The sequence below is a fragment of the Lonchura striata genome, chromosome 6, assembly GCF_046129695.1.
Source record: "Lonchura striata isolate bLonStr1 chromosome 6, bLonStr1.mat, whole genome shotgun sequence".
Taxonomy (NCBI): Eukaryota; Metazoa; Chordata; class Aves; order Passeriformes; family Estrildidae; genus Lonchura; species Lonchura striata.
In genome coordinates this window covers 52,622,711-52,649,992 of record NC_134608.1, presented here as the reverse complement: position 1 = coordinate 52,649,992, position 27,282 = coordinate 52,622,711, and the positions used below count along the sequence as shown (strand labels likewise).

At 50.4% G+C, this 27,282-nt stretch overlaps 1 protein-coding gene across 2 annotated transcripts in view; it reads left to right on the top strand.

Annotated features, from left to right (window-relative positions):
• Positions 1-17,076, top strand: part of BAHD1 (bromo adjacent homology domain containing 1) — a 35,382-nt gene extending 18,306 nt beyond the window's left edge. The window contains exons 2-7 of one of the 2 annotated variants that reach the window (XM_021556039.2): positions 1,545-3,188; positions 6,256-6,614; positions 8,209-8,368; positions 9,333-9,409; positions 11,482-11,573; positions 13,914-17,076. In XM_021556039.2, the coding sequence (XP_021411714.1) occupies positions 1,562-3,188; positions 6,256-6,614; positions 8,209-8,368; positions 9,333-9,409; positions 11,482-11,573; positions 13,914-14,103 (2,505 nt within the window). In that variant the 5' untranslated portion in view covers positions 1,545-1,561 and the 3' untranslated portion in view covers positions 14,104-17,076. Of the gene's footprint in view, positions 1-1,544; positions 3,189-6,252; positions 6,615-8,208; positions 8,369-9,332; positions 9,410-11,481; positions 11,574-13,913 lie in introns of both variants that reach the window. The other variant, XM_021556038.2, reaches the window with a different exon arrangement.
• Positions 17,077-27,282: the final 10,206 nt, after the last annotated feature.

Genomic DNA, 27,282 nt, shown 5'->3' with positions numbered 1-27,282 from the left:
GATCCATTTTTTTTTAATTTTAGTCCTCTTCCAAACTCCATAGATTCTATATGGTCAGTTTAGCCTTTTGTGCAAGAAGAATTCAATTCTGGAGGGAATTCTGTCTGACTTGATCCTCCTAATTCCCAGAGCCTGATTTTCTAATAAGAAAAATGTGGACATATATGTTTGTTCCTCACCAAGCTCTCCTCCTGGGGTACCAGCCATGGGATATACCCTGTTTAACAGGGTGGAGGAACTCAGTCACCCCAAAAACACATTGCCAGGAGGATGACATCTAGAAAAGCACCATGCAAACCCCAGCGGGTTTCAATTCCTGAATTTCCCTTAGTAAATGCATATATAAGTAAGGCAATTAAAACACATTGGGCTTATTTCAAATAGATAATCTAATTATCAGCTTGATTAAACCATATCAAATGAACAGTTCTTGTAATTCGGGAGCTTTGTTCTAATCACTGCCAAAGCAGTAGGAGCTTTAATTAAAAGCCTCAAAAGTGGCAGACCAGTGTCAATTGAGGGGAGTTACAGGCCAAATCCTGATTGCAGGGAAGAGCAAACCCCTCCTAGGTGGATGCTGATAAAAAGATCAGCACTTTACTGCCAATAAATGGAATTTGACTATTTTGTAAATACCATTGAATGGAAGTAATTGTCCTTTGCTGCTGTTTCTGGTGCTCAGAGACAGACTTCATTAAATCTATTCCACTATCACTCATTTACACTGACATTTTTAATGTCTGTAGGTTGGTATCACCCAGCCATATCCTGTCTCAGCCTTGGACATACAAGCTGTAGACTGCAGAATTTCTTAATTAAAAATTGGGTGCTGGATAACTTGGGAACACCAGGCTTCTGTTTCCTGCCATGAAACAGGAAACAGGCCCTATCAGTGGGACCTCTGCCAATTGTGATTTGGTGTTCAATGCCCACAACTTTTATAAAACACAGCTACAGAAAATGACAAGAGCAGTGGGCAGCCAGGTTCCAACCTGCACACGGATTTGCATGTATTTAATTTATTAATGTTGGCAGGTCTCTGCTTAATAGCCCAAGTTTTCTTTTCACCTGAGTAGGTGGACTTTTTGTTTTTCTTTTGCCTAATTGTCTCAGAAAATGAAACTGGAACAGCCTGCCTGTATCAACATGCAGGTAGTTACAGGCTGGGGGTTATTTCTGCTCTGTGCCCTGGACCAGCCCTCAGATTTTGGAGATTTGATGGGAATTTGTAAGGTGTTAGGAGCAGCATCAGTGGAAGAAGGAGCTGGGTGGACAGCTCTCTGTCCGAACCCAGCTTTCCCCAGCTGCTGTGGCATTTGCTATCACCACCTTGCTTTTAATTACTATCGTGTTCCATGGCTTAATATTAAACCACATCTAATTGCATCCTGTCTCTTAATTGGCTTAATTGGCCATCACCCAAATAGACTCTGCTGTATAGAAACAAGCTTCCCCAAATATTTCCTAATTGGCAGTTGGTGCTTTGTGAGGAGATGGGACCCTCTCAGCGATATTAATAGATATTTTCTCCCGTTCGTTCCCAGGATTGGACATTGATCCTATGACGCATGCCCGGAAAAAACAACTTTTCCTTCTGAAACATCCAGCTGGTTCTGCTGGCCAGGCCTCGTCGCCAACAGGCAGCAGGAGGATGGACAGGGCCAATGCAGAGCAGCGGGACGGAGATGCCTCGGAGGCTCCAAAGTGTCCCAGTGGGTTTGTAGGGAATAACAAAAGCAAGAGTTTGCGTGAAGTGCGGAAGACGTACCCGCTGCGGAGGCGGCTGCTCCCCTCGGTGAGCAAAAAGACCTGCAAGGTCCTCCTCACCAGGCTGGAGGATGTAGCTGGCTCTCTGTCCAAACAGACCCCGAGCTGTAAAAAAAAGCACCTTCCCAGCTGGGTTGAAGGTTTGGGATCTGCTTTGTTCTCAGAACAAGTTCAGCCTGTGGGAGCGAGCAAGAGTGAGTCATCCGGGGAGAAGTGCACAGTGACTTATCCCGGGCCGGAGCAGGACTTTGATCCTGCTCCCTCGGAGCCCAGGAAGCGCCGGCTGGCCTCGCTGAACGCTGAGGCGGTGAACAACCTGCTGTTCGAACGGGATGATGGCTTGTTATCCGGCAGGCGCTTCCGCAGGGACTCTGGGAAGGCTGCTGGGGACTGCACCCTCAAGGGCTTGCAGTGCAAAGCTGGTGACAACTGGCCTGCCCTGGAAAAACCGGCTGTGAAAACAGGGAAAGGAAAGAACCGGCATGAGCCCAGTCAGAAATGCAATAGCTGTGAGCATTCGCTGGATGAGGTCTTTGATGATGGGGCAAAGAGGGAGGATGGTTCCATCTCCTACCATCCCACCCCAAAGAGACTGGCCAGCCTGAATGCCGTGGCCTTCTTGAAGCTGACCCATGAGAAAGACCAACCCCTGAAACAGAGGAGTAAATCGGACGGAGAGGCCAAGTCCGAGAACCACTGTTCGAAATCTACACCCAAATGGGCCAAAGCCGGACGCAAGAACTGTGTCAAATCCAAGAAGGAAGTGGCTAGCTTAAAAATGGATGGGCAGCGTGGCTGGCAAGGCCAGACCCTGGGCACCTTTGGGAAAGGGGAGCAGCGGGACTCTTCCAGGCTCTACAGGACAGCAGAGCCCGTCCCCTACGAGTCGCTGCCTGGCTCCTACGCCAACACGGAGGGCTTCTACCACAGACTGCCTTTGCTCATGGGAGGACAAGCTTCCATGAAGCCGGAGTATGGAAGACCTGGAGAGAAATCCCCAACCCCCAAACAGGAATTTCATCAGCCTTCCTTTCCCGTGCAGCAGTTCCCTCCCTTGCCCGTGCCCGGGAATCACGCGGATTGTGGATGTCTCTATGAATCCTCAGATCTGACTCCGTTGAACGGGTTTTATGTTTATTATGGCCAAAGTGGATACAGTGGCTATTCCCCCTGCTCCGTTTATCCCAAGGACGAGCTGTCGCAGGCTGCGACCTGCGAGGGGCTCCTTGTATCTTCCGGTTCCTTGCCATCAGGTGCTCATTTCCAGCCCCTGCACTGGTGCAGCTCTCCGTACTGCTGCGGGGAGGGAGCAGCCGTGAGCAGCTACAGCGTCTGCGGCGTGGTGCATGTGCCGGAGGGCAGGATCGGCAGCGTGCATGCGGGACGGAGCAGCTACCCCTACAAAATGCCTTTTGCAGCAGGTAAGGTGCAAAGTGCACGCAAATCCCGGCCGGAGTTCCTGGGAGAAGAGGGTGGCTCGGCGCGGTGCCTGCTTGCCTGGAGGCTGGTTCCCTCTGCGAGCAGTTCTCAGCTCCACAGCGGAGCTGCGGCTTGGAAGGGATCCGCCTTCCACCTCCCCTTCCCCCGTTTTTTTGCCCGGAGGGTTTTTCCCACTGAAAGGTCTTGTTGGTGTGGAAAGCAGAGAATCGGTGAAAGGATTTTGGCAGCGAGAAGTTGACTCACGGTTTGTCACGCTGGAGCTAAGGCTGAGCTTTGATCTCTGTAAAACGAGCCGGGTTCAGTTCCCGCACGCCATCCCGCTGTGCCACTCTGAGCGGAGGGTCGGGAGCACACCAGGATGAGTTACTCCTCCCATCCCAAAACCTCGCTCTGGCGGCTCAGGAGTCCTCAGAGAGCTTGTGGAGAAGCAGGCATTGCCTCTGCTGTAAAACTCTAGTGGTGCCAGCTGGGGGATGCAGACTTTTGGGATTCCACGGATCGATCAGAGCTGGCAGGACTGCGTAGGGAGTTTCACTGTGGTGGTCTGAGTGCCAGGCACGCTGTTAGTTTGAGAATTCTTGAGCCCGTCTTTGCTCTCAGTGTCTGACAATGAAGCACTGGAATGAGGAGGGATGAGGGGGTATAGAAACATTGTTATGTGCCTGGCTCTTCTCTGTCCCCGCCTGCTTTGCAGACTTCCTGCTTTATCTTGGAGCTTTGCCTCTGCCATTGAAAAATACCTTTTTAAATATTTAAAAGTGGAGTGCTGTGTGGGGGTTATCAGACACCAGTACTGCGCGTAACACCAGGCTGGACAGTGCTGCAAACAGTCGGTCTGTAGAGGAGGCTGCTCTCCAGCTGCTGGGAGCGCCAGCGTGGGATCTTTCCACTAACCACATGTTCCAGCCAGGAGCTGGCATGACTTACCCACTGAGAACAGATTTTCAGGTAGGTGGATGGAGTTTTGGTTGGAGCGAGGCTTTGTCATCTTCCGTTGTAGGAAGCTGCTGAAGCTCAGGAGCATTTGGTTGAAGTGTAATTTCTGTTTTCCCGAAATATCCCCGCTGTCATGGTGCCGCTTCCTACAGCAGCAGCCAGACAGGGTTGCTGGTGGCTTCAGAGCTCTTGAAAGGGGAATGCTCACAAGACAACCAGCTCAGCAGTGTGTTCTTGCCTGACAGTTTCTGTGTAGTGCCCCGAGGTCATACCAGTCTACTTTGTTCCTCAGCTTTTGCATGCTAGTGCCTCTGATTTTGTGCGGCCAGAAGCATGCAGGCAGTGCAGACAGAGTATTTTCCAGAGCTCAGCCCTTCCTGTGGATTCAGTAATTTCTCCTGGTGCCGGCAAGGGCAGCAGCAGTTCCAGGAGTGAGTATTTGCTAGTGTGTCACCCCACTACTGAGATCTCCCTTGCTGTGATTTCCATGATGGGAGCAACTTGGATTTAAAAACCTATAACACTGGAATCATTGAGATTTTGGTTTGTGGATTGAAGAGTATAAGGAGGTCTCGGAGAATATTGATGGGGCCTTAGGTTTAAGGATTGATTTTTATATAATTATGCACCTCTAAAATATTTTCCTTCCCTAGAGTGGGGCATTTTAGTGAACTGAAGGAGCACTTTGGCTGCAAGCAGCAGGCTCCCATCAGAGAGGGATCTAGCTTGACATGCTGAATGCTGTGTGTTACATCTGTCTGCTTTCGTGTCTTCCAGGTGTTTGTAGGGAAATATCTGTATCTGTGTGGTACAAATCCAGGGACTGGGTTGTGAGCTTGGGTGATGATTGAGCAGAGTGGTGTAAAGGAGCTGGGACAGGCTGTGAGGGCTGCTTTAGTGCCAGTGCCTTTGGAGAGGCTGGAAGCATGCGTGACCAAGGAAGGAGTCCCGGGGGTGCCAGCAAGAGCAGATCTGCACCAGGGCTCTGACGTTTAGTAGAGATTTTTGTGAAGTTTTATGCTGCTCTAGCTAAAGCTTAAAGGCTGCTTTTCTAAGCAAAATACCTGAGAGGTGATTCCTTGCTCCATGTGTCTTGTGCCTGCCAGTGCCTGCATCCTGATTCTGGGCAGTCTTGGGGATTCCTGTGGCATTTGGTACTTGGGGTTGATTCGATTGACTGATTGATTGATGAGGATGATCTGTGGCATCCCTTGGACTCGCAGCTCCACAGTGTCTTGGCTTCAGCCCTTAGGGAGAGTAAGGTGGGAAGGCAGGAGTCCCAGCAGTTCTTTGGCTGGAGCTGTGTGGTTTTGGGTGGATTTTTCCCTTCAGATTTGTAAGCTCTGGTGTGAGACATCTCCTGGAGCCTGTGTGCCTTGGTCACCCCAAAAACAAGTCTCCCGTTTAGGGAACAGGGGTGCATCATATATTGGTCCAGGAGCTCTTTTCCCGCTGATAGGGTGTAATTACAACTGGTTCTTCCATTGGCCTGAGTTGAGACTTGTTTGTGACTCCTGAGCGGAACAATGTATTTCTGGGATGCTCTGAGAGGCAGTGTCAGCCAAATTCCAACCTGCTGAGGTTCCCATGTCTGCTGCAGGGACACAGTTTTGCTGAGGATGCAGCATCTTGTGGTTGTGTTCCACCTTGTTTAATCTCTCTGGACTTAATTTGGAGAATCATCTCAATTTTCCCTGATTAGTAGAATTTGGCTTTTTGAAAGAAGCTGGCTGCTTTTGGCAGCGTGATTTAATCCTTCTCATTGTTTCGATAAGCCTTTTATTTCTTTTATACATATTGACAGGCTGGAACTGCTTTGGACACTGGCCAGCCTTGTGTGTATTCCTGGCTGGCATTACTTGGGATTCAGATGGGTTTGTTGTGGTGCAGTGTCATCTGCGGAGCACTGGAACACGCAAGCTCAGAAATGGCTTTGCTTTTACAATCCAGTGACAGTGCAAAATGAAATTACAGCCTGAAGAGTCTTTACAGCTATAATGCAATAAAGGGGATTTTGGGCAAAAGCGGCCGTGGTGTGGGACAGTCCCAGCTGTGTAGTTGCTTTCTGTTCCCGATGAGATCCGTGACTCATTTCTTCCCTTCCCTTAGAAGGCTGCAAGTCTCTGGACCAGCTGAACCTCACAATCCCAGTGGCAGGACACCCCGCGTCGCCTGCCCACCCGCTCTCAGGATGTCCTGTGCCCAGCGTGCCGCCAGCTGCAGAGCCCGTCCCTCACCTGCAGACCCCCAACTCTGACCCTCAGACCATGGCCCGGGAATGTCCTCAGAGCTCCAAGCCTCCCAGCGGCTCCAAGTCCGGGCTGCGGAATACTCCAGGCTGCCTGCACGCCTCCAACAGCAAAGCGGCCGGGGGCCATTCCCACCCCAAGCAGCAGCGGATCAGCCGGCGCAGAGCCACCAACGGCTGGATCCCCGTGGGCACGGCCTGCGAGAAGGCCGTCTATGTCGTGGTAGGTGTCTGAGTGCTGGGGCTGGGCAGGGAAAGCTGCCTCTGAACCTCCAGGCGTGAAGGCTTGGGAGTGCTGGGGCTCACTTCCAGCTGGGGATGGTCACTGGGTGCTGCCTAGAACCTCACGGTGAAACTCTGATGGGAACAGAGGCACTGCTGGCTCTGTTCCCTGTGTGTCCTGGTGTTACCTTGCACGGTGTGGTTTGGGAGGGGAAGAGAACTTGCTGCTTCTGTGCTGGCCTCAGCTCAAAGGTGACAGATCCTCCCAGCTCTGGCACGTACATGGGTGGCACCTGAGGCACGTGGGAGTCCATCCTACTGGGATCATCCTCCAGCTGCTTTCTCCTGGGTTGGGCAAACCTGTCTGAGAAGCTGAGGGTTGTTGTAGCCTCAATTACAAGGGGCATGTCTAGAGGCAGCTCTCATAAGGTGGCTCTCGCTTATGGTGTCTGTAGCCCCACAAAGATTTCCCAGTGCACAGAGGACTGAGACAGTATACGGGTTCCCAGGTGGAATTTTTCTAGCACCCAAAATCCCCTTTCTTGTAACTTGCATGGTGGCATGGCTAGTTGCTTCTCCAGGGATTTCCTGTCTGTACTTTCCCATTTGTTGCATTCGGGGCAGAGAGTGGTTCCTGTAAAGATGGGAGATTTCCTGCCAGAGAATTCAATTAGGTCCAGTCAAGTCCACTTCAATTGCGAGAGAAGGCAATATCCTTCATCTTATTAAAGCATAAGAGCTCAAAATGGGCCCCACGTGGTGTCTGGGAAGGTGGGACAAGGCACTGATGTGCAGTAGTTGTCAGGAGGAGGGAGGGCCATGGTCCAGGCAGGATCTGTGCTGCTGCTTGGTGTGATGGCACAACCTCAGGCTGCTGAGAGCAGCAGACAGGACAGGTTTTGGAGCTTTAGCCTTTGGGACTGTGTCCAGGTGTCAAGGACTGTGCCAAAATGAAGCCTGTCAAGGCTAGAGACTGGCCTTGTGCATCCATCCCTCAGGCTGTCACACCCCAAAGGAGCAGCGAGGCGTTAATCTCCTTAAGATGCTTCCAATCCTGCCTGGGAGATCTGGCAGGAGGTTAAACCATCCTGCTCAGGCGTTCTGAAATGAAACTCCGAGCAAAAGCAAACTAAAAAACCCACTTCATAGTCCCAAAAGTGATTATTTCCTACTGTCAGAGGGTACAAAGGAATCATTGGCAGTCCTGCTAAGGAAGGCTTTGTGCCACGGCCTCCCTGCCACTCCCTGCCCTGCTTTTGTCAAATATTTCATGTTTTATTGTTTTTTTACCATGTTTGTATCAGAGAAACAGCATTCAAAACACACCTAGTTTTTGGTGCCTTTGAATGGTAAGGAAAATCGGGCCTCCAGGTAGGCAGGTAGAAAGGTGATTTTCCTGAAGATTTTGCGTGCAGAAAATGGAAGGAGCAAGTGTGTTTTAATTTGAAATAAGAGTATTAATTTCAGCAATTAGTGCTTTTGTGAGATGTGCTGTCCCCGTGGTGAGCTGCTCCTCAGTGCCTGCACTGTGGAGGAGAACCATGAAGTCGCCCTTTGCCTGTTGACCGGGGTTGTTTTGGTTGCTGTGTGTGCAGAACGAGCCGGAGCCGGCCGTGCGCAAGAGCTACCAGGCCGTGGAGAGGGACGGGGAGATCATCCGGGTGCGGGACACCGTGCTCCTCAAATCGGGGCCCCGCAAGAAATCCATGCCCTACGTCGCCAAGATCTCTGCACTCTGGGAGGACCCCAAAACAGGTACAGTGCCAGGAGAGTGTGTGTGTGTGTGTGTGTGCTCGACAGAGCGAGCTGGAAGAAGAGAAGGAATGGATCTAGGGAGAGCTGCAGGCTGGTTAGGGTACCAGTGTGATGGAGAGGAGATGAGCGCCATGGCTTCCATTTGGATTGTTCCAGGAATTGAAATGCTCCTTAATCACTCGTCTGGGGCTGATAAATGGAAATCTTCCTGGATATGAAAGCACAGAATATTTGCCAAGTGCCCGTCTTAGCAGCCCTCTCCCGTATTATTTCATTGCTCAAACATCGGGGGAGCTGCTGTTTGCTCCAATCCAACATCTGGTGTGGGAGCTGTTGGAAGCAGGGCTCTTCTGCAGCAGCTCTGATGGACCCCAGTAGAGCTGGGGGTGGGAATTGTGGGGACTTGTGGTGAGATCTGGTGTCTGAGTGGCGATCTCTGAGCCAAGGATGCTGAACCAAATGCTGTAGAGGTTGTGCTTAAAAGGGGGCAAAAGAAATCCAAAAAATTCTCTGTAAAAGGCATAAATCGAGATGTGGTGGGGCCCATTGTGGTTGTGTCAGTGCAGCAGCAATTCTGCCCTGAACTGGGAATCAATGCTGCAAGTTCCCAACTTTGGATGAGCAGCTTTTCCAGCTTGTGTGCCGAAGGGATTTTTTTTTTTTTTGCAGGTGAAAACATTTGATTTTTGAAATTCTGGGGAGTTTTTTGTGCCTGTCTTCTTTGGTTGTAACCTGAGTAGAAGGAGGCAGAGGTGTAGTGGAAAAGCAACATGACTGACTCCATGCAGCTTCTTGCTGTAACAAAGGGACACCTAGTTCAGCATGAAATATTTATCAGCCACAGCTGCCTCTCCGTGAGTGCTGTGGGAATGAAGGGGATGGAGCAGCAGGAGAAAGCCGGGAATGAGTAGGAAAACACTCGGAGAAAGCTGAGGCTTGACTTGTTTTAATCCTGCTGTTGCAGGGGAGCTGATGATGAGCCTCCTGTGGTATTACAGACCAGAGCACACTCAGGGAGGCCGCAACCCCAGCATGCACCAGGTGAGTCCGGATCGGGGCAGGGCATCCCGGGCTCTCTGTGCTCCTGCAGGAGGAGGAGGAGACTGCCCCAACATCTCCCTGCATTCCTGGGTGGCCTCAAGCTGAGTACAGCAGAGCACTCTTGGCTGTGATGCAGCTGTTGCCAGATGTGTTGAGTGGTGGTGTCCTATAGTTGGGCTTTTCCCCCAGATTTATTGTCCTGTGGAGAAAATCTGGGCTCTCGAAAAAGCTGCTGAGCTCCTTACATGGAGGCTCTAACAGAAACTGCTGAGTGTTGATGTTTCTCCCTTTAATCTGAGGAAATTCCACATATTAAGTAAAAAGTAATTTAGACTGTTACCTTAGGAATAAGAAAGAGTAAGTTTATACCGAATCAAGATCAGACATCTTTCCAAAAGCACATAGTCTAATTCCTACAGGGCTGCAGAGCCTGATGCAAAAGCTCCTGCTGCCATTTTGCAGGAAACTGAAGTGCCTGTGTCATGTGCTGCCTTTTAATAAATCCCTTAATCTGTTTCTTAAACTCCAAAAACATGTTAGTTTTGTACAGAAACGTGGATGCATCATCCTTGCCCTGCATAGATTTATGATGCGAACTAAAGTCTGGCTTGAGGATGCTGTGTCAGGATAATGGAGTTGCTTTTTAAAGAAAAAAATGTGTGAATCACTGTGACTTCACGCCTTGCTGTGCTTTGCATGGGCTTGTGTTGGGTGACAGAACAAGCTGGTTTTAACTGGGAATGAAGAATTCACTGTTGTGTTCAACCCGATTCTAAAAGCTTGGTGTTTTCTTAATTTCTATTACTTTTTTTAATAAAAAGGGAGGGAGGGTTTGAGAGCAGAACTTGGGAGCAGCCAGGGAATTGTAACTGCCTCACTTGCAGGGCACAGGTGAGTTTCTAAACAAAAATGTGGCACTTTATAAATGAAAGCTGTGTGTATCCAGTCACATTTCAGTCCAGGGAGAATGCCAAGAGGAATTAAGCCAGGTTTTTGCAAACCCATTTAAATTACACAATTCTTCAAACAAGAGAGAGCTTGGGCTGAGGGCTGGGTCAGGCTTGCCAGGGTGACTCAGGTAGTTTTGACTCAAGGAGTAAACCAGAACCCCAAGGTGCAGAAGGCAGGTGTGGCATTCCAAGTGTCCCTGATCAGCCCTGTCCCCAGATGTTCACCCTTTTTTGAGTTTTCCCTTCCAGCAAAACAGAAATGGAGCCTTCAGGGAATGCTTCCAGACTTCTGCAGGGCATCCATGTTCCCAGAGATCATCTCTGCTCATCTAACCATACCTGTAATTCTTCTCAGTGGCTCTGTCTGGGTTACCCTGGGTATAACCAATCCTGCCTGCTGCAGAGCCAAATTCCCTAAATTACTCTGGGAAAAAATGAAGAGAAGTTTGCCAGTAGAGGTTGTGGCTGCTCCTCCTTGGATGTGTTCATGGCCAGGTTGGATGGGGCTGAAGCAACCTGGTCTAGTGGAAGGTGTCCCTGCCCATGGCAGGCGGTGGAACGAGATAATCCTTAAGGTCCCTACCAACCCAAACAATTCCAGGATGCAATTCCATGATTCTGAAAAATGCTGTTGCTACTTCTCTCACTAAACCAGCCTTTTTAATTGAATTGGGAGGAGGAAATGATTGGACAAGAAGGGTTTCTCTAAGTTTTGATATAAAGATGGATTAGAGAATCCGGGCAGAAGGGGGAGATGAAGGGGTACAGCCAGCCATGGCCATGCTGCTGAAGAGCTTTGTGACATTGGAAATTCATGGGATATTGGAGCACCTGGTCTCACAAAATGTGCTGGGCAGGGTGAGATGTGGGAGAGTCAGTCCTTTGGTCACTGTTGCTGGATAAAAATGTGGTGCACTGAGCACACGGCAGGTGCCTGGGTTGTGTGGGGCACTGGCTCTGAAGAGTATTCATTCTGGGCATGCTTTGGTGACTCCACATTCAGGTGATGGGCGAAGGTGCAGAGCTGGCCCTTCCCTCTCTGGGTGGGTGAGGGTGGAGCTGGCCGTGCCCCCCGGGGCTCCGGGCCAGCTGGGTGACCTGTCCCCTCCCCTCCTCACGCAGAATGAGATCTTTGCGTCGCGGCACCAGGATGAGAACAGCGTCGCCTGCATCGAGGAGAAGTGCTACGTGCTGACCTTCGCAGAGTACTGCAGGTAGGTGGAGCTCTGAACCTGCTGCACTTCCCAAACCTCCCCCTGCCTCCAGCCTCTCTCACCCTGCCCATTTCCAGCCAGCCCAGCTGTCCCAGCCTGCGGGCTGTGGTGTGGCTGGAGCTGGGGTAGTGACACTTGCTCTGAGGCAGGCAAAGGGCTTCTCCTGCTCCAGACCCATTGCATGTCTGGATTGTGTAGGATCATGGAATCTTTTGGATTGGAAAAGACCCTTAAGATCAAGTCCTGCTGTTCCCCTGGAGCTGCCAAGGGGAGCTGGCAAGGTGCAGGTGTCACACCACAGTGTAGGGTTAGAGCTGGTCCTGTCCCAGGTGTCCTGACTGAGCCCACAGGATCCTATGCTCCATTCCACACTGACCTGTGTCCCCAAGTGCCACATCCACACAGCTTTTAAATCCCTCCAGGGATGGTGACTCCACCATAGCCTGTTCCAAGGCCTGGCCACCCTTTCCCTGAAGGAATTTTCCCAATATCCAACCTAAACCTCCCCTGGTGCAACTTGGGGCTGCTTCCTCTCGACCTGTCCCTTGTTCCCTAGGAGCAGAGCCTGACAGCCTCTGGCTGCACCCTCCTGTCAGGGAGTTATGGAGAGCCAGAAGGTCCCCCCAAGCCTCCTCTTCTCCAGGCTGAGCCCCTCCAGCTTCCTCAGCTACTCTTGGTGCTCCAAACCTTTTCCCAGACTCCTGGGAACCCTCAAGGGACTCCCAAATACTGATGTGTGTATGATCACTGCACGTGGTTTCAAGGAAGACAGGAACAGTTGTACAGGAAAACATGGAACTTGGAGCTAAAAACTAAGTGAGCTAGGAAGAGATCCTATATATCCATCCCTTGTGGGACACAGGTGCCAGACTACCCAAAAACCTGCTGATACAAGTGCCAGTGTTCATGCTGGACATCACGTCCTGGGATTTTGGCAGCAGCACCCCTTGGAGCAGTGACTCAGGCTGTTATAGTTGAGCTCTTGCTGATTGAATTGCAGCTTTGTCAGTAAGAACTTCCCATATTCCAGCCTGCCATCCTGTGATGGATACATAGGGCTGAAGGAAAATAGGGATTGAATGGGCACAAACCCATAATGCAAACCAGTGCTGTAAATCTCTTCAGTTCTGCTGGGTGCATCTTGTGGTCTTTGCAGCCCTGCCATGGAGGGGATGCCTGAGGCCTCCTCCTCCTCAGCCTGCTCCTTCCCTAGGGCTCTGCTCTTGGAATTTCTAAAAACAAACTGGTGTACAAACTCTTTAGAAGCTGAATTTTGATATTTCTTTTGAGAACATTGAAAATCCCCAAACAAATAAAACCCAACCTTACCCCGAGAACAACAAACCAAAGCCAACCAAACAAAATCCCCCATCCCCAAGCTTTGGATCAACGCAGTTCCTTTCCATTCTAACACCCCAGTTTTCTGGAACAGCTGCTGGCAGGAATTCTTTCATACTCTTGTGGGTCAGGTCACCTTTGAGAGATGTTCCCTGAAGGCATCCTGAATTATTTGTTTTCCTAAACATTGGTTCATAAGCATTTATTAGGGGCTAATTAACAAAAATTAGGCCAAAGCAGTAAAAATAAGGTTTAAAAACTATTTAAAACAAGGTTTAAAAACTAAAAAAAATAGCTATCATCTTTGGTGCTGTATGATATCCACCAGTATGGAAATACAAACTTGTGTTGCTTCCTGCAGGAGTTCTCTTTGAACAAAGCTTTGTCCACATTCCTTCCCTTCCCCTTATCCTCCAGCAGCTGCAGTTGTGGCTCCCAGCAGGAGCCACAGGCAGCAGGAGAGGGAATGAGTTCATGGTCCCCAGCACAGGAAGGACACGGACCTGTTGGAGCGAGTCCAGAGGAGGCCATCAGTTTGATCAGAGGGATGGGGCACCTCTCCTATGAGGAAAGGCTGAGAGAATAGGGATTGTTCTTCCTGAAAAAGTGAAGGCTTTGGAGTGACCTAATTTCCTCTTCCAGTACCTCAAGGGAGCCTACAGGAAAAATGGAGAAAGACTGTTTACAAAGGCCTGGAGTGCCAGGACAAGGGGGAATGGCTTCACACTGCCAAAGGGCAGGGAGAGATGGGATATTAGGAATAAATTCTTCCCTATGAGGGTGGTGAGGCCCTGGCTCAGAGGAGCTCTGGCTGGCCCATCCCTGGCAGGGTCCAAAGCCAAGTTGGATGGGGCTTAGAGCAACCTGGGCTAGTAGAAGGTGGAACCTAGTGAAAGGTTCCTGCCCATGGCAAGTGGTGGGACTGGATGAGCCTTAACGTCCCTTCCAGCCCAAAGCATTCCAAGATCCGCTGGTAACTCTTCCAATGTGATTGCCCCGCAGATTTTGTGCCTTGGCAAAGCGTCGAGTCGAAGGGATCCCGGGCAGGAAAACCATCATGGTTCCTCCCTCAGAGGAGTATTCCACCCCTCTGCACCGCAAGGTGCCCGAGGACACGGACCCCGATCTGGTTTTCCTCTGTCGTCACGTCTACGACTTCAGGCACGGGCGCATCCTGAAGAACCCGCAGTAGCACAGCCCGTGGGCCGGAGCGCGGCGGGAGCGGGCGGCACCGCAGCGCCCGTGGCCCGGGACACCCGTGCACTCTCCCCCACCTCATGCTGCTGCAGCTGGGAGCACCCAGTGCTCCATCCTGGGACTCGGGAGCGTGCGAGGAGTGGAGCCCGTGGAGGGGGAGGCAGCAGTTGAAAGCACAGCACTTCATTAAAAGCATAAATGAAAATATATACGTAAAAAATAAATATATGTATATAGATATAGGGATTTGCAGAAGTAAATCTATATCTATATATGTATGTAGAGCTGCATCTATCGGGAAGGTTTGCAGGGGATAAAAGCCAGGAAGCAGTGCAGAGCCGTGGGTGGGGGAACGGTGGGAAGGTGCAGGAGGGATGTGTCAGTGCAGTGTTTGTTGAGTCTGGCTGGGACAGTGGGGGTTTTCAGGCCCTGAACTGAGCCCAGTTCTTAGCAGAGCACAGGAGAGTCTCCTTGGTTCCACAGGACAGGCTCAGAGGATTCCCATGGTGAGAGCTTCAAAATACAGCTTTGGGAGCTGCCTAGGTGCAGAGTGGCCTTGTGTCATGCTTGGATAGGAGTTGCTCCACCAAGGAAAGAGGTGACTCCTGTTCTCCTTCGTCTTTTCCCTCCCCTCACCTCGCTGCTCTGTGATTCACCACCTAGATTCACCACCTAGACTGGGGCTTGGAAACTGCTGCATGGTGGAGCAGAGGGAGCTGGCAAGGTGGCAGGTGTCACAGCACAGTGTAGGGTTAAAGCTGGTCCTGTCCCAGGTGTCCTGACAGAGCCCACAGGATTCTACGCCCCATTCCCGAGGCCCGGCACTCATCACTTGGAGCTCACAAAGTGGGCTCTACTGGGGTCGACCATGTTTCCTTTTCTCTTCTGAGTGTTGCTTTTCCCTGATGGCTCAGGGGGCTTTGGATTTTCTCTTTCTTCCCAATTTGTTTCCTGTAATGTCGTTTACAGACCCTGCTTATCCCCATGTGTCTGCAGTGGGAAGAAGCCAGAGGGAGAAGTGGCAAACCATTTTCTTGCGTGTTTTTGGCTTTTTAAAATTCTTTCCCCGTGTGACTGTCCTGCTCCTGGGGAGTGCTGTTGAAGCCATCAGCAACCTCCCCCACTCCAAACTTATCCCGGTGTCTGAACAAGCTCACCAAAGTGGCTTTGTGGCTCCTGAAAGGACCTGAGCATCGGGAAAGGTTCGCATGGACCGTGCAAGCCCCGCAGGTCCTGCCTCTTGCCTTACCTGTACAGATCCCAGACAGACCTTAGATCCCAGACAGACCTTAGCTTATCTTAATGGTAACTTGGAGTTAATCCCAAAGCAAACCAAAGGACAGTGTCACATCCTGAGCAGTCACTGCGCCAGGCTGGGAGCCCAGCCCGAGATTGCACTAACTACAGCAGAACTGACCCCGTGCCACCCATGTTCCTGCTGGAGCTGCTCACTGAAATGAGGGATCTGCCTTTTCCCAGTCTTTTGGGGCTTCTGAACTTGTGTTCCATGGTGGAAGTGTCCATTCTGCTTTAATGTCCTATCAGTGCAAGCAGCATTCCCTGTACCCCCTGGGGACGCAGGGCTTGTCACCTTGCTCCAGCGGCCACACACCTGGCCTGGAGAGAAAGCCCATGGCATCCAGTTCCTTACATGGAATAGTTCAGGCATGCAGGAGTTCTCCAGAGATTTGCTCTACATACCAAAGAGGGGAACATGTCCGGAGGCGATGGCTTGAAGGGATGACAAGGTCTGGCACCTGCCGCAGCGGGCAGGCATCTCCCTGCAGCTGGTGGAGGATTCCTGCTGGAAAAATTCCTGTTTATTCCCACCTGCATAGCCCAGGGAGAACACCCAGCTCCAAGAAGGTGTGCAAGCAAGAATTGTCAGGTGAAGCATCTTCTCTCACTTATACCTCAAGATACTGTTGGTGTCAAAGGGATTGCCCAGATCTCTCCTGAACAATTCGCTTGGCACTGGGGGTCTCTTGGAATGACATGGTGGGGCTGTGTTAGGTTGGGAAGTGGTGGCACTCTGGGGACACTCGGATGAAGGGGTGCAAGGAGGCATTGGAGATGGTGGTCTCTGATGCTTTTGGGGGAAGGATATGAAGTGGTTTTCCCCTGTAGCAGGGAGGGAGGACACTGGAGGAGTGGAGCTGCTCCTGCCCGTGACAAGGAGGGAATGGCAGCTACCCAGTCATGGGGAGAGTGCAGCAGCTGCACCCCACAGTGAGTGGAAGGTGATGGGAAGCCCTAAATCCACACATTTGGCTTCATGGGGACTTTGTCCCTGAACCTGAAGCAGGAGAACTGCTGTGGCCATTTCTCCCTGGCAGTGCTTTGGACACAGAATGCTGCAAGAGCCACCAGCCAGGTGAGCCTGAGCACTGCTGCAGCTGGTCCCAGGTGTGAGACCCAGCCTTGGAACCACAGTAACTCACCAAAATTCCTCCTTCTGCCCCATCTCCCCCTGCTCCCACCTTGTCCTGGCTCCTCTCCAGGTAGCAGGGAAGTTATCCTTGCTCTGGGTCTATAACAGACTCCGGTCCAGCTCTGGAGAGGACAAACCTGACTCTTCCCATGTTGAATCTGCTTCAGGCCATGAACATTGAGGTTCACGTGGTTGCTGATGCTGTTGTGCAAACAGCATGTAAATGAACTGAAATGTCTTATCCCTAATGAAAAGATTTCCTGCTTTTTTAATCTATTAGATATGGAAATATTTTTTGAAACTGAAAAATGCAGTCAGTAGAATTTAAATTGAAGCGTAATACATGTAAAATATATTTTAGTTGATAATTTTGTAAAATGCACTTTTTTGTGTCTCTTCCCTGGTTTCCCAGATCTGTATTTCATTGTTTACAGATGGAATGAGAACATTCCCTATTCCCTCCTTCTGTGAGAAAGATATATTAGAAGTAATTCTTAAAAAATAAATTTGAAAAATCGTATTGATTTAGAAAACAAACCAGTGCTGGACTGTTCTTCCCATTCCTGCATGAACTTCCTGCCTGGACCTGGTGGTTGCAGGAGTTAGGAGTGCTTGGGAGCAGATGTGAGTGCTCAGGGTTGTGAGATGAGTGATCTGTTGGGTTTTACATGGAAATAGCACAGCTGGCAACAGGAGAGGCAGGGATTGACTGACTTTTCTCCAGTCTGCTCTTGACAGCTGCTGTCAGTGGAATATTTGAGTCTTTGCTGTCCAGGCAGGGCAGGTGATGGTGACAGATCTTGTTTCAGCTAGGCTTTAGGAACCCTGAAGGAAACATTTGGGAATGTTGCTTTGGAAAAGTGTCTTGCTTGGAATGCTGTCTTCACCAGCTTCTGCCATCTGAGTGGCCGGCCCCGTGGCACCAAGTGCCACATGCACCCTGAGGACAAGTCCAATAGCCAAGTCATATACACAAGACATCCAAATGGCCAGAAGGATTCCAAGTGGGAGAAGAGCAGACAAAGAGGAGCAGTGGAGGAGCAGGATAATGGGATCAAGAGTACCTGGTGGGAGTGTCTGCAGCCACATGCAGGTGAGAGCTGTTCAGGGGTGCTCCCAGCCAGTGACAGGGCTTGGGGGTGCAAGGCCAAAGCATGGGCATATGTAGGGGCATTGCAGGGCTCCTGCACACTCATCCTCAGGGGGAGCAGCCCCCATGGCCCTGGGTGGTGACACAGCCATTCCCACACAGTCCTGAGCCATGGCTCCTCTGGAGCTGTCCCACAGGCTCCTCCTCCTCTTTCATGATTTCCATTCCATGTTGAGATGTTCTGCTGCTTCCTGGGGCCATGGCTCTCGCACGCCTGGGGAGGGAGGGGATGAGTTCTGGGAACAAAACAGGCAGAAGGAAAGAGCAATGTCTGATATGGAATTAGCTCCTAATTACACAGAAGGAAGCAAGGGGCACGTGTTTTTTGTGGCCTCAATGCAGATCAGCTGGGCATGGCAGAACTGCATCCATAGCCCTTGGATAATCCATTAGACTCTGGCTACATATTTCTGAAAATTTGCTGCATCTTTCACTCCCAGGTGACCTTGAGTAGGAAATTCTGAGATGATTCCATCAGATGAGCTGGGGTTCCTCAGTCCCTGTCCCCTTGCAGCCCTGCTGGCATCACACCTGTTCTTAAACTCCTGATTAAATTCCTTCCTAGGATTAGGGATTTTGCTAGAGGATCCTTGCTTTTTGCTTCCTTCTCCCAGCCCTGTCAGCACAGCTTCTCACAGGGAGCTGCCAGAAGCACAGACCTGGAGAAGCATATCAAACCAAGAGAATTCCTGAAAAAGCAAAACACAGTGATGAAGTGAACTCATCTGGGAATTTTCCTCCCAAGGGGTGGAAGGTGCTCATCCAGGGACACATACATTTGTGAGCTGCTGTGGGATCACTGAGCATGATATTCCCAGCCCCCTGGCCTGGGATTTCTGCTGAAGAACCAATTTGAGAATTTCCAGTTGGATTTAATGTGACCTGGTTACTGGGAGCCATCAGTGACGTGGGTGCCAGAAATGCAACAGAAACCTGCCCCCTGTGCGTGACCCACGGCCGGCTCTGGCGCTTATCTGGGTGTCGATGCTCCCTCTGAGGGGTCCTTTGGAAAGACAACCAAGAAAAAGCTTTTCCATCCCTGCTCTTCCTGCATGGTGAGCCATCACCAAAAGGATAATCTGTGGCGGGCTGAAAAGTTGAGATTAATGTCAAACAAAATTGGATTTGCTGCTGAAATCTGCTACCCGAGGGAGGCGCGCAGAGTCGTATCCAGCTCTCCTAGATCTGACGTTCAGCAAACTGCTCTTGTATCACGACTGATGCTGCCAGGAATGTTCTGCTGCCACTGTGGCAGAGTCCTTTTGGCCACAGGTTGTCCTTGGAGTCCCCCATGCATCAGGAAGGCATGGGCTCAGTGAATGGAAAGCGTGAGGTGTGTGGCCATTGGAATCCCGCCCAGCTTTGGCCAGCTGGGCATCCCCTGGCAGGTTTTGATGACCAGCAGTGGTTCAAGTACCTGGCAGAGCCAACCTCTGTGTCCCATTTCCTCCGTTTCTATGTGTGGTGTCTGAAGGTGACAGAGCTTTATGGCAATTGCAGGGAGAAGGAGGCACTTGGGGTGCTGAGAAGGAGCTGATGGGGCTGTGGGCACTTCCAGAGGCTTTGGCTAAGATTTGGGCACCAGGATGAGCATGCTGAGAGGGTGGGAGATGTTGAAAAGTGCATCCTGACCTTTGGGAATTTATCCTTTGAGAGGCACAGCAGTGTCCTGCAGATTCAGGGATGCTGGTGTGGCTCTTTGTTCTGCTTTGGAACAGCTCTTTTTTCCAGGGAAAGTGCCAGCTGGTCTCCTGATGCTGCTGTGGGAGCCTTCTTGGGGTTCCCTCAGCTCACTCCCCACATGTCCCAGCCAAGCAGATCCAGAGCAGCATCCAGGACTGGCTGAAGTGGCTTCTCACCTGGAGTGAAAACCACAAGCTCCTGCTTGCATTTAACTGGGGCTTTCATGCTGCTAATTATAATTGGCTGTAATTGTGCCAAAATCCCTGCAAGCCAAGAGACAGGAGCAGTTTGGACTGTCACATGAATGTGACAGAGTGCTCCAGCACCTGCCCAGCTCCATCCCTGCTGATGGAGGAACCGTGCAGGGGCTGAGAGTGGGATTTGTCTCATCACTGGTGGCAGGACCAGCCCTGGTAGGGTTGGTGCCACCCACAAGGAAAAGGGGTACACATCCCTTTAACCTCCAGGGACCTGAGCGTGGGCAATTCCCTGTTTTACTGTGCCCTTGTCATCCCATCCATGTGGGATAAACACTTGGCTCACCAAGCTGGGGGCTTGAGGGGAGATAATGGATAACTGCTCACAAATCCCTGCATGCCAGCATTGGCTCTTGCTGCTCCATGTTGCTCCAAATGCTGCAGTGGCAGCACAGGGAGCTCCCAGCTCCATTGGCACAGGCTCCATCCATGGGAAAGCAGCCGCAGTCTTGCAGAGCCAGTCTTGGAATGGCTCCTGCACTGCCTGTGTCACTCAAAGCTAAATAAAAATGAGGTTGAGCTTTTCGTGTTCTTCTCCAGCTGCTGCTTCTGCCGTGGCTGTGTCCCTGTGCCCAAAACCTCAGGGTCCTGGAGCAGCAGTTCATTTGTCTGGAAACATCAAGCTGGGCATTCCTGGTGGCTCTTCCCTGTGATAAAGCCCTTGGCAGAAAGGTAATTCCTAAATGGCCCTTGGGAAGGGAGCGGTGCTGAGGGGTCACATGGGGACTGGCCAGGACTGTAGTGCTTCAGCCTCCTGCACAACCCCAAAATCCAGCTAAATCACCCCTTTATATATGAATTTGCCTTAAATTCCAAATGCCAGCCTAGAACACATGTTGAGAGCTCTGCAGGGCCACTGGGAGTGGCACTGGGAATTGTGAGAGACTGAGGCCAAAAGTAAGAAGAAAAGGAAAACAACGAGCCCAAAAATCGGGGGAACAGAGGAGGAATCAGGTGAATACTGCCAGGTGTGCTGGGAAAGGCATCCGACCTCTATCCATGCATTCCATATGGAGGCAGTGGGAAATTCCAGCACACTGCTCAATGCTGGCCTCGGGGTTGTAATTAATAGTGGAAGATGATGATTAATAATTGGGGGTGGTATAAAGAGGATTCCTGGACTGGGATGAAGCCGAGGGGCTGGCACGGAGCGAGGGGTCTGGGAGCGCGGCGTTGCCATAGGGATCCAACAGCTTCTCCGTCAGAGCCTCCGGCGAGAGCAGTTAATCCATTTTTAAGAGGAAAGGATATTTAATAAAGGGAGCCATTTAAACTGGATTTACAAGGCACGCTGAATGGAGGCCCCATTTATTCCGTGACTTCATATTTAATTTTAATATCTCTATAAACCTCTCCAGAGTGTTCTGCACAAACAAGCCGGAGCCAGAGCGGTTCGACCGCCCAGTGATTCTTAAAAGCAAATCAATTTAACAGGGCTGGAAAAAACCTGCCTCTCCAGGAATATTCTTCCGCTCTCGGAAGGAACACTGGAATAGCTCTATTAGAAGACAACAAACAAGCTCTTCTGATGGAGAGGGATTTTTGAAAGGATATGGTGCAAAGCAGGGTTGGGAGCCTCCACAGCGAGCCAGGTTGTTGGGAATCTGCTTTGTTGCTCTGTTTTTTCTCTGCACTCATAAATAATGTAATTAATAATCATATAACTTCATCAATAATCCAGCTTTTTCTGTAGCCGTGCTCACTGCTATTCCCATGCTGCTGCCTGAGCAGGGATGCAGTGACTGTAAAAGTCCATACAAAAGCTGGGATAGGAACGATGGTACCTGCCGGTATTTAGCACTCTATAAAAGAGAAAAGGACAGGAAGGCAGCCAGATTTCCCACGAGGAGGCAGTTTGTGGCTGTTCCCAGAGTGTTTCTGCTTCCCACACTGGGAATGTCGTGGTTTTGGAAGAATCAAATTCTCTGGGAAGAGCTGGTGAGAAAATTCCCTTCTCCCTCTGCAACAGGTAAACTCTCCTGCTCCTCAGTGCCTGGCTCGGGGCACAGGACAAATTCTCTGGGTTTCCTTTGTCCCTGGAACATCTCGTTTTTATTTCTTTTTAATATGTAGAGACTGTGCTGCACAAAGCTGGTTCTGATTTCTCCTCCATCTTTTGGGTGCTCCCTGAACCCGGATTTAAGGAGCAGAGCAGGTGCCCTTGGCCACCACATCCCAGTCAGCCTGTGCAGTGGTTTGTGCTCTCAGATCACAGAAAGTTCCCTCACGTCCACTTAATTCCTTTTCCCCCCTCTTTTTTCTTCCACACAAATGACCCCCCTAGCAGGAAACAGCATCCTCTGCTGCACTGGGTCATGGAGATGGATTTCTCAAGGAGTGGACTCTGGACTGCTCAGAGTGAGGGTGATTTAGCAATCAGATGTTTCTCCCTGTCCCGGGCTGGAGGATGTTTCTCCCTATCACAGCCAAAGGTCCTCGAGTGGGATTGGATTCGCAGCACATCAGATAATTAGTCTGTAAAAAGGGAATTACATGGCGTGTTAACGAGCACGGTTGAGTTTTGTTCTCACCTCCCTGCGAGATGAAGTCTGTGACTCCCCGTGGGAATTGATTTCCTCATGGGACCTCCCTGTCTCAGGAACCTGATGTCCCAGAAGCAGCCCCACGGGTACATGTGGGTCTGGAAACCAGGATCCAGGCAGGCAGCAACCTCCCATTTCCAGGAACAGACCCCCTTGCTCCTAACCCAATTTTTCCTAATATTTGAGCAAATTTTCTTGCAATTTAACTTTCCCAATTAGTTTTCTTCTAAAATCTGGAAATAATGCAACTATTTTTTTTTAATTGTTAGGGGGGGGGGGAAAGCATTTTCATCACTTTTTAACAGAAAGCCTCAGTCTTCTATGGTCTGGAGCAAGAGAAGGCACAACTGAACTGATTTATTTAATTTTTCCTGATGTTTATTTTAAATTAATCCTGTTGGGACAGATGTCAGGCCAGAATTCTTGCTGGAGTCACTTATATTCTTTGATCTAATTAACAATGGCTCATGTTTTATAATAACTCATTTTTCTAATAATTAATTTTTCATGAGTGATGGGATTCACTTACTCTTTGCCTTCCCCTAGATCCTGCGTTTCCTCCCTCATTTTTCTTCCTTTCATTTTCCAAACCACCTTGATGCTGATGCATTTCAGGCTTGAAAACACTGGAAATAACTTTCCAAATATGCTGCATTTAGAGAAAATTTCAGATTAATTCTACATGTTTATTCATTAAAAGCATCAGTAGGATCCTGCTGTGCACACACAGGAAATTTAACATGGAAAAACCAATGGAGTGTGTACATAAGTGTGTGTCAGTAATAATAAAATAGGAGTGATGCTGCTGTGATTCACTGACCCAGGATTTCCAATTGGAATTTACAGTGGGCTTGATGATAAACCCTCAGACTTTTCTTGGGAAGTGCCCCTGGAATACTCAGGAAAATGCTTTTAGGGATTACACAGTAATTGAAACAACATGCTGCCTAGGGTGGCCTGAAGGCACAAAACTTCCCGTTCCTATAAAATCCAGCTTACAAATGGAAAATCCTATCAAGAAGAATAAGAAAAAGACAAGAATATTGAGAAGTTTCTCCCACTATCACAACTGCAGATTGCACCTGATGATCTTGGAGGTTTTTTCCAAATGCTGGGATTCTGCAAATCAGCCAGCCTGGACTCCACACAGATGGCACCATTCCTCCGATGTCTGACTGTCCCCTCCAGGATAAAGTTGTCCATGTTTCCAGCCAGATCCACCTCCACCCCCCCACCCCCCCCCCATCTCGTTCAGCTTATCCCCAAAACTTGCTGGCACCCATCCACCATCAGTCTCCAATATCCCAGTTAAATACTTTCCCTGGGGCCAAGCACGTCCTTCACAGGTTATTATCACTCCTAGCAGACGGAAGGATGTTACAAACCTAAACAGGGTTCAGTCAGATGGGTCCTTATCGGTCCCTTTCCGTTTTGTTGTTTTGTTTGTTTTTTTTTTTTTTTTGGTTTTTAACTTGGGACAATGCTGGTGTCAGGGATGAGAGGCTGCAGGTTTTGGAGATGTTAGAGCAGATTCAGTCCTCGTCCTGCTGCCTGTGAAACCACAAAAACATTAATTGCCTACAAATTCCAGCAGGAACTTCACACACACAGAGTCACGACTTCATTACAGCCCCGCAGGAGCCGCCTGGGAGCCTCGGGAAGCTCCGTGTAAAGAGCAGCGGATAGATCTGGAATGAGTTAAGAGACTTGGAGACTCTCCTGCGACACAGGTTTGGGAGCTGTGTTGGATTTAATGCGTGTTTGTACTGAGTGCTGGTTGCGACTCCGAGGGTGTCCGTGTGTGCATCCTGGGCTCGGAGGGATCAGAGACGGGTCAGCGGGAGGATATACGGGATGGAACAAGGGAGCTGTGCTGTTATAAAACTGGATACGCTCAGCCTGCCAGTGGGCTGTGCATGTCAACCTGATTTTTGTGGGGGAAGATGTGGGAGCAGGAGGGTCAGCGGGCCCGTTCCGCTGGCGCCTGCGGTATTCCTGCCCTCGCCGCGACCTCCGGCCCGGCGGCGGCGTGCGGGGCGGTGACAGCCCTGCCAGCCCGGGGGGATGCGATCCCTGCGGGGGATCACGGCCAGCCCTGCCAGCCCCCGCTGCCGTCCCGTTGTCCGTGCCGTCCCCGGGCACCGGGATGCGCTCCGGCTCGCTCCCTGCCTCCTCGCCCCAATCCGAAGGGGAAGAGCTGCCGCGGCCTCTGCCGAGCGAGCGGTGCCCGCCGGTTCTCCCGGAACCTCCCGGGATGGCTCCGCTCGGAAGCGATTCCGCAGCCGTGCCCAGCGGAGCAGAGAGAGCGGAACGGAGCTCAGCGTGAGGATCTGAGCTCGGAGTTAAGGCACTCAGCTCAGAGCGAGGTCTTTGCAAGTCCAGCCAACTGCATATCAATGAATTTCTAACCAGATCCGTCAGCACAAAGCTTTCCTTGAAAACGGTGATTTTTGTGTTTGACCGTCTCCTTGGAATTACAGTGTATTCATCCAGAGTGTTTGACTTTGTTTAAAAAGGTTTTTCCCCAGAGATAAGGAACTCTGCCTCGGTAGTGAGCTGATTGTGGAGCGGCTTCTGTGCTTATCCCCTTGGATAAGAGGCTTTATTATACCAAATTATGGGATAATCTCTGGACACGCAGCCCCAGCATCGGATCTGTCCTCCATTGCTTGTTTTACTTTTTGATCCAGAGCTGCTCAAACCAATCCAGGGGTCTCCTCTGATAGGAATCACCGTCCTGTTTCTTGTCTGGGAGGCTGGCATTGGCCCAAACTGATGTTTTTTCAAGAAACCTCCTTTTTCTTGCTCAGCTATTCCAGACGCCTCACTCGTTTGTCCTTTTTGCAGTTCTTCAGACCAAAATAAATATCTGATCTCACCCCAAAGGCCAGCAGAGCCTTGGCAGGCCATTTGTGATGACACTGGTGTCCAGCCTCGCTCAGAGCTGGAAGGACAGAGGTGTCCCTCAGTCTTTCCTTCCAGCCCCTCTGGGAACTGACCTTTTCCTTGTCACACGGATACATATTCCTGATTTCTGACAGCCACGGTGAGTTCTACAGCCTTCCTTAAACCTGTGTGGAAATGCTACTGGGAGACTGGCTCAGTGTAAGGTGGTTGATATTATAATGTAATATTATAACAATCATGTATTTTAATGTTGTTTTTCTGCTCGTGTGAGTAAACAGTGAAGAAAAGGCTCAGAGATTTACTGCTCCAGTTACCCACCATGGAGGCTGTGGTGCTCTTAAGGTGAATATTGGAGTTTGGAAGCATTTTGAAGAAGGCTGGGAAGTACAAGAAATCTTTTTATACCTGTAAGTGGGAATTTTAGGGATGAGGCTGCTGCTCCAGGCTCTGGTAGTAGATGACTCTGAGGCCTGGCAGATCATTTCCCTGGGAATGGCTGTGTGGGTTTCCCTTCTCCTGCAGAAGAAGGAACTAAACCCTTCCATCATTGCGGTGTGTTGTATAAACTTGTAGGCAAACCACAGCAGCCTGAAGTTGGGTTTCCTCAGTGACATTTTACTTGCTAAACGTGCTTTTTCTGAAGGAATGGATCTGTCTGGGAAATGTATTCCTATAGTTTTGCACATTCTGAACATGAGGCAGCTTTTAACTGCTTTGGAAATCAAATTCCTGCTCACTCTGGGTGTTAATTAGGCACACTGAGTGTAACCACAATTAATTTTCCCTGGTGACACAGGGTTTAGCCCTGCAAACCAGCCCCTGAACCCTGTATTTGCTTGGCTGTGCTGTTCCTGTAGAGACTCTGCATCCCACCCCATACCTTTGCTCTTCAGACCAGTCCTTAAATCCAAGTTCGCTTTGGAAAATAGCCCCGCTGACCTCGTGGGCACTTTCCTGTTTCTCTGCATTTCCAGAACCAGTGGGCTATTCTGTATAACTGCTCCTGACCTAGAGATATTAGTGGGGAATAGGAACAAAAAGGGATGAGCAGTGCCAGACTAACACGCCTTGGAAGAAATAAAAATTCCCCTTGGCTGCTTTGGAGTTTGCTGCAATCAGGCTTTTTCCTCAGGAGGAGGGATTGATTTTTGTCTCAGTGACACGGATTTTATATGTTGGCACGGCTTCAGTTTGGGCTGGTGTTGAGATCAGATCAGGACCTGCCCTCTGAAATGAGAGCAGGAATCTGATAGCACCCCGTGTGCAGCTTTGCTGGTGGCAGGGTCGGATATCGGTCTCTTCCTAGAGCTAATGCTGTATTTACATCCAAATAAAACTGGGAAATGTGCAATAATCTAGCTGCAGGCTCTCATGCTGCGCTCCAAGTGCTTTGTCTGCCTTGGCTGACAAAATGCTCTTGGCTCCTGATCAAAGGAAAGTGAGTGGAAGCTGGTTTTCTCTTGATGTTAAGAAAGCTCCTGACAGAGAGTCCCTGCAAGGCTGGTTAAGAGCCCAGGCCCCGTGGTAGGCTAGGAAAACTCATTGAAGACAATGCGGAGAACAATGGCAGCGCGGAATGACTTCGGAAAGGGCTGTGTGAGGAAATGGCATCCTGATGGCGGGGTTAGTGCCGCAGGCGTCCAGGGGATGGCCTGAAGCAGCAGGTGAGCGGCTGGGGTCATTCACAGAGGTGCTCTAGGGGAAATGCCTGCCAAGGGTTGGCAAATCCCTCCCTCTGGCTCTCCGTGGTGGCACAGCCTCGTCGGCTCAGCAAGTAGACAGTGTCTTCCCCTCCTCCAGGTGCTAAACCTGTGCAGGAATTCTAGAATTCCTTAAAGTGGGGCACAATGCCAAATTATGGATAGTTTGGCCTGGTATTGCAAAAACCACCCGTTGTCACTGCTCAAGGCCCCGGAAGCACTGGGATATGAACTGTGCTGCCGGCAGCGCCCGGGAACCTCGGGGCAAAGCTGGTGGGCTGTTTGAAGTGGCACTTCAGTGTGGTTTGGGATGAGAGCAGTGTGAAGTGCTGCTCAGGCCTTTGCCTGACTGGCATCCCGACACGCCGAGGTGCTGCTGGATGGATGGCTCTGGACTCGCTCCAGAGGGGTGATCAGTAAGAGTAAGTGCTATGAGGAGCAGCCGAGGGAGCTGGGGAGCTCAGCCTGGAGAAGAGGAGGTTGAGGGGGGCGTTCTCGCTCTC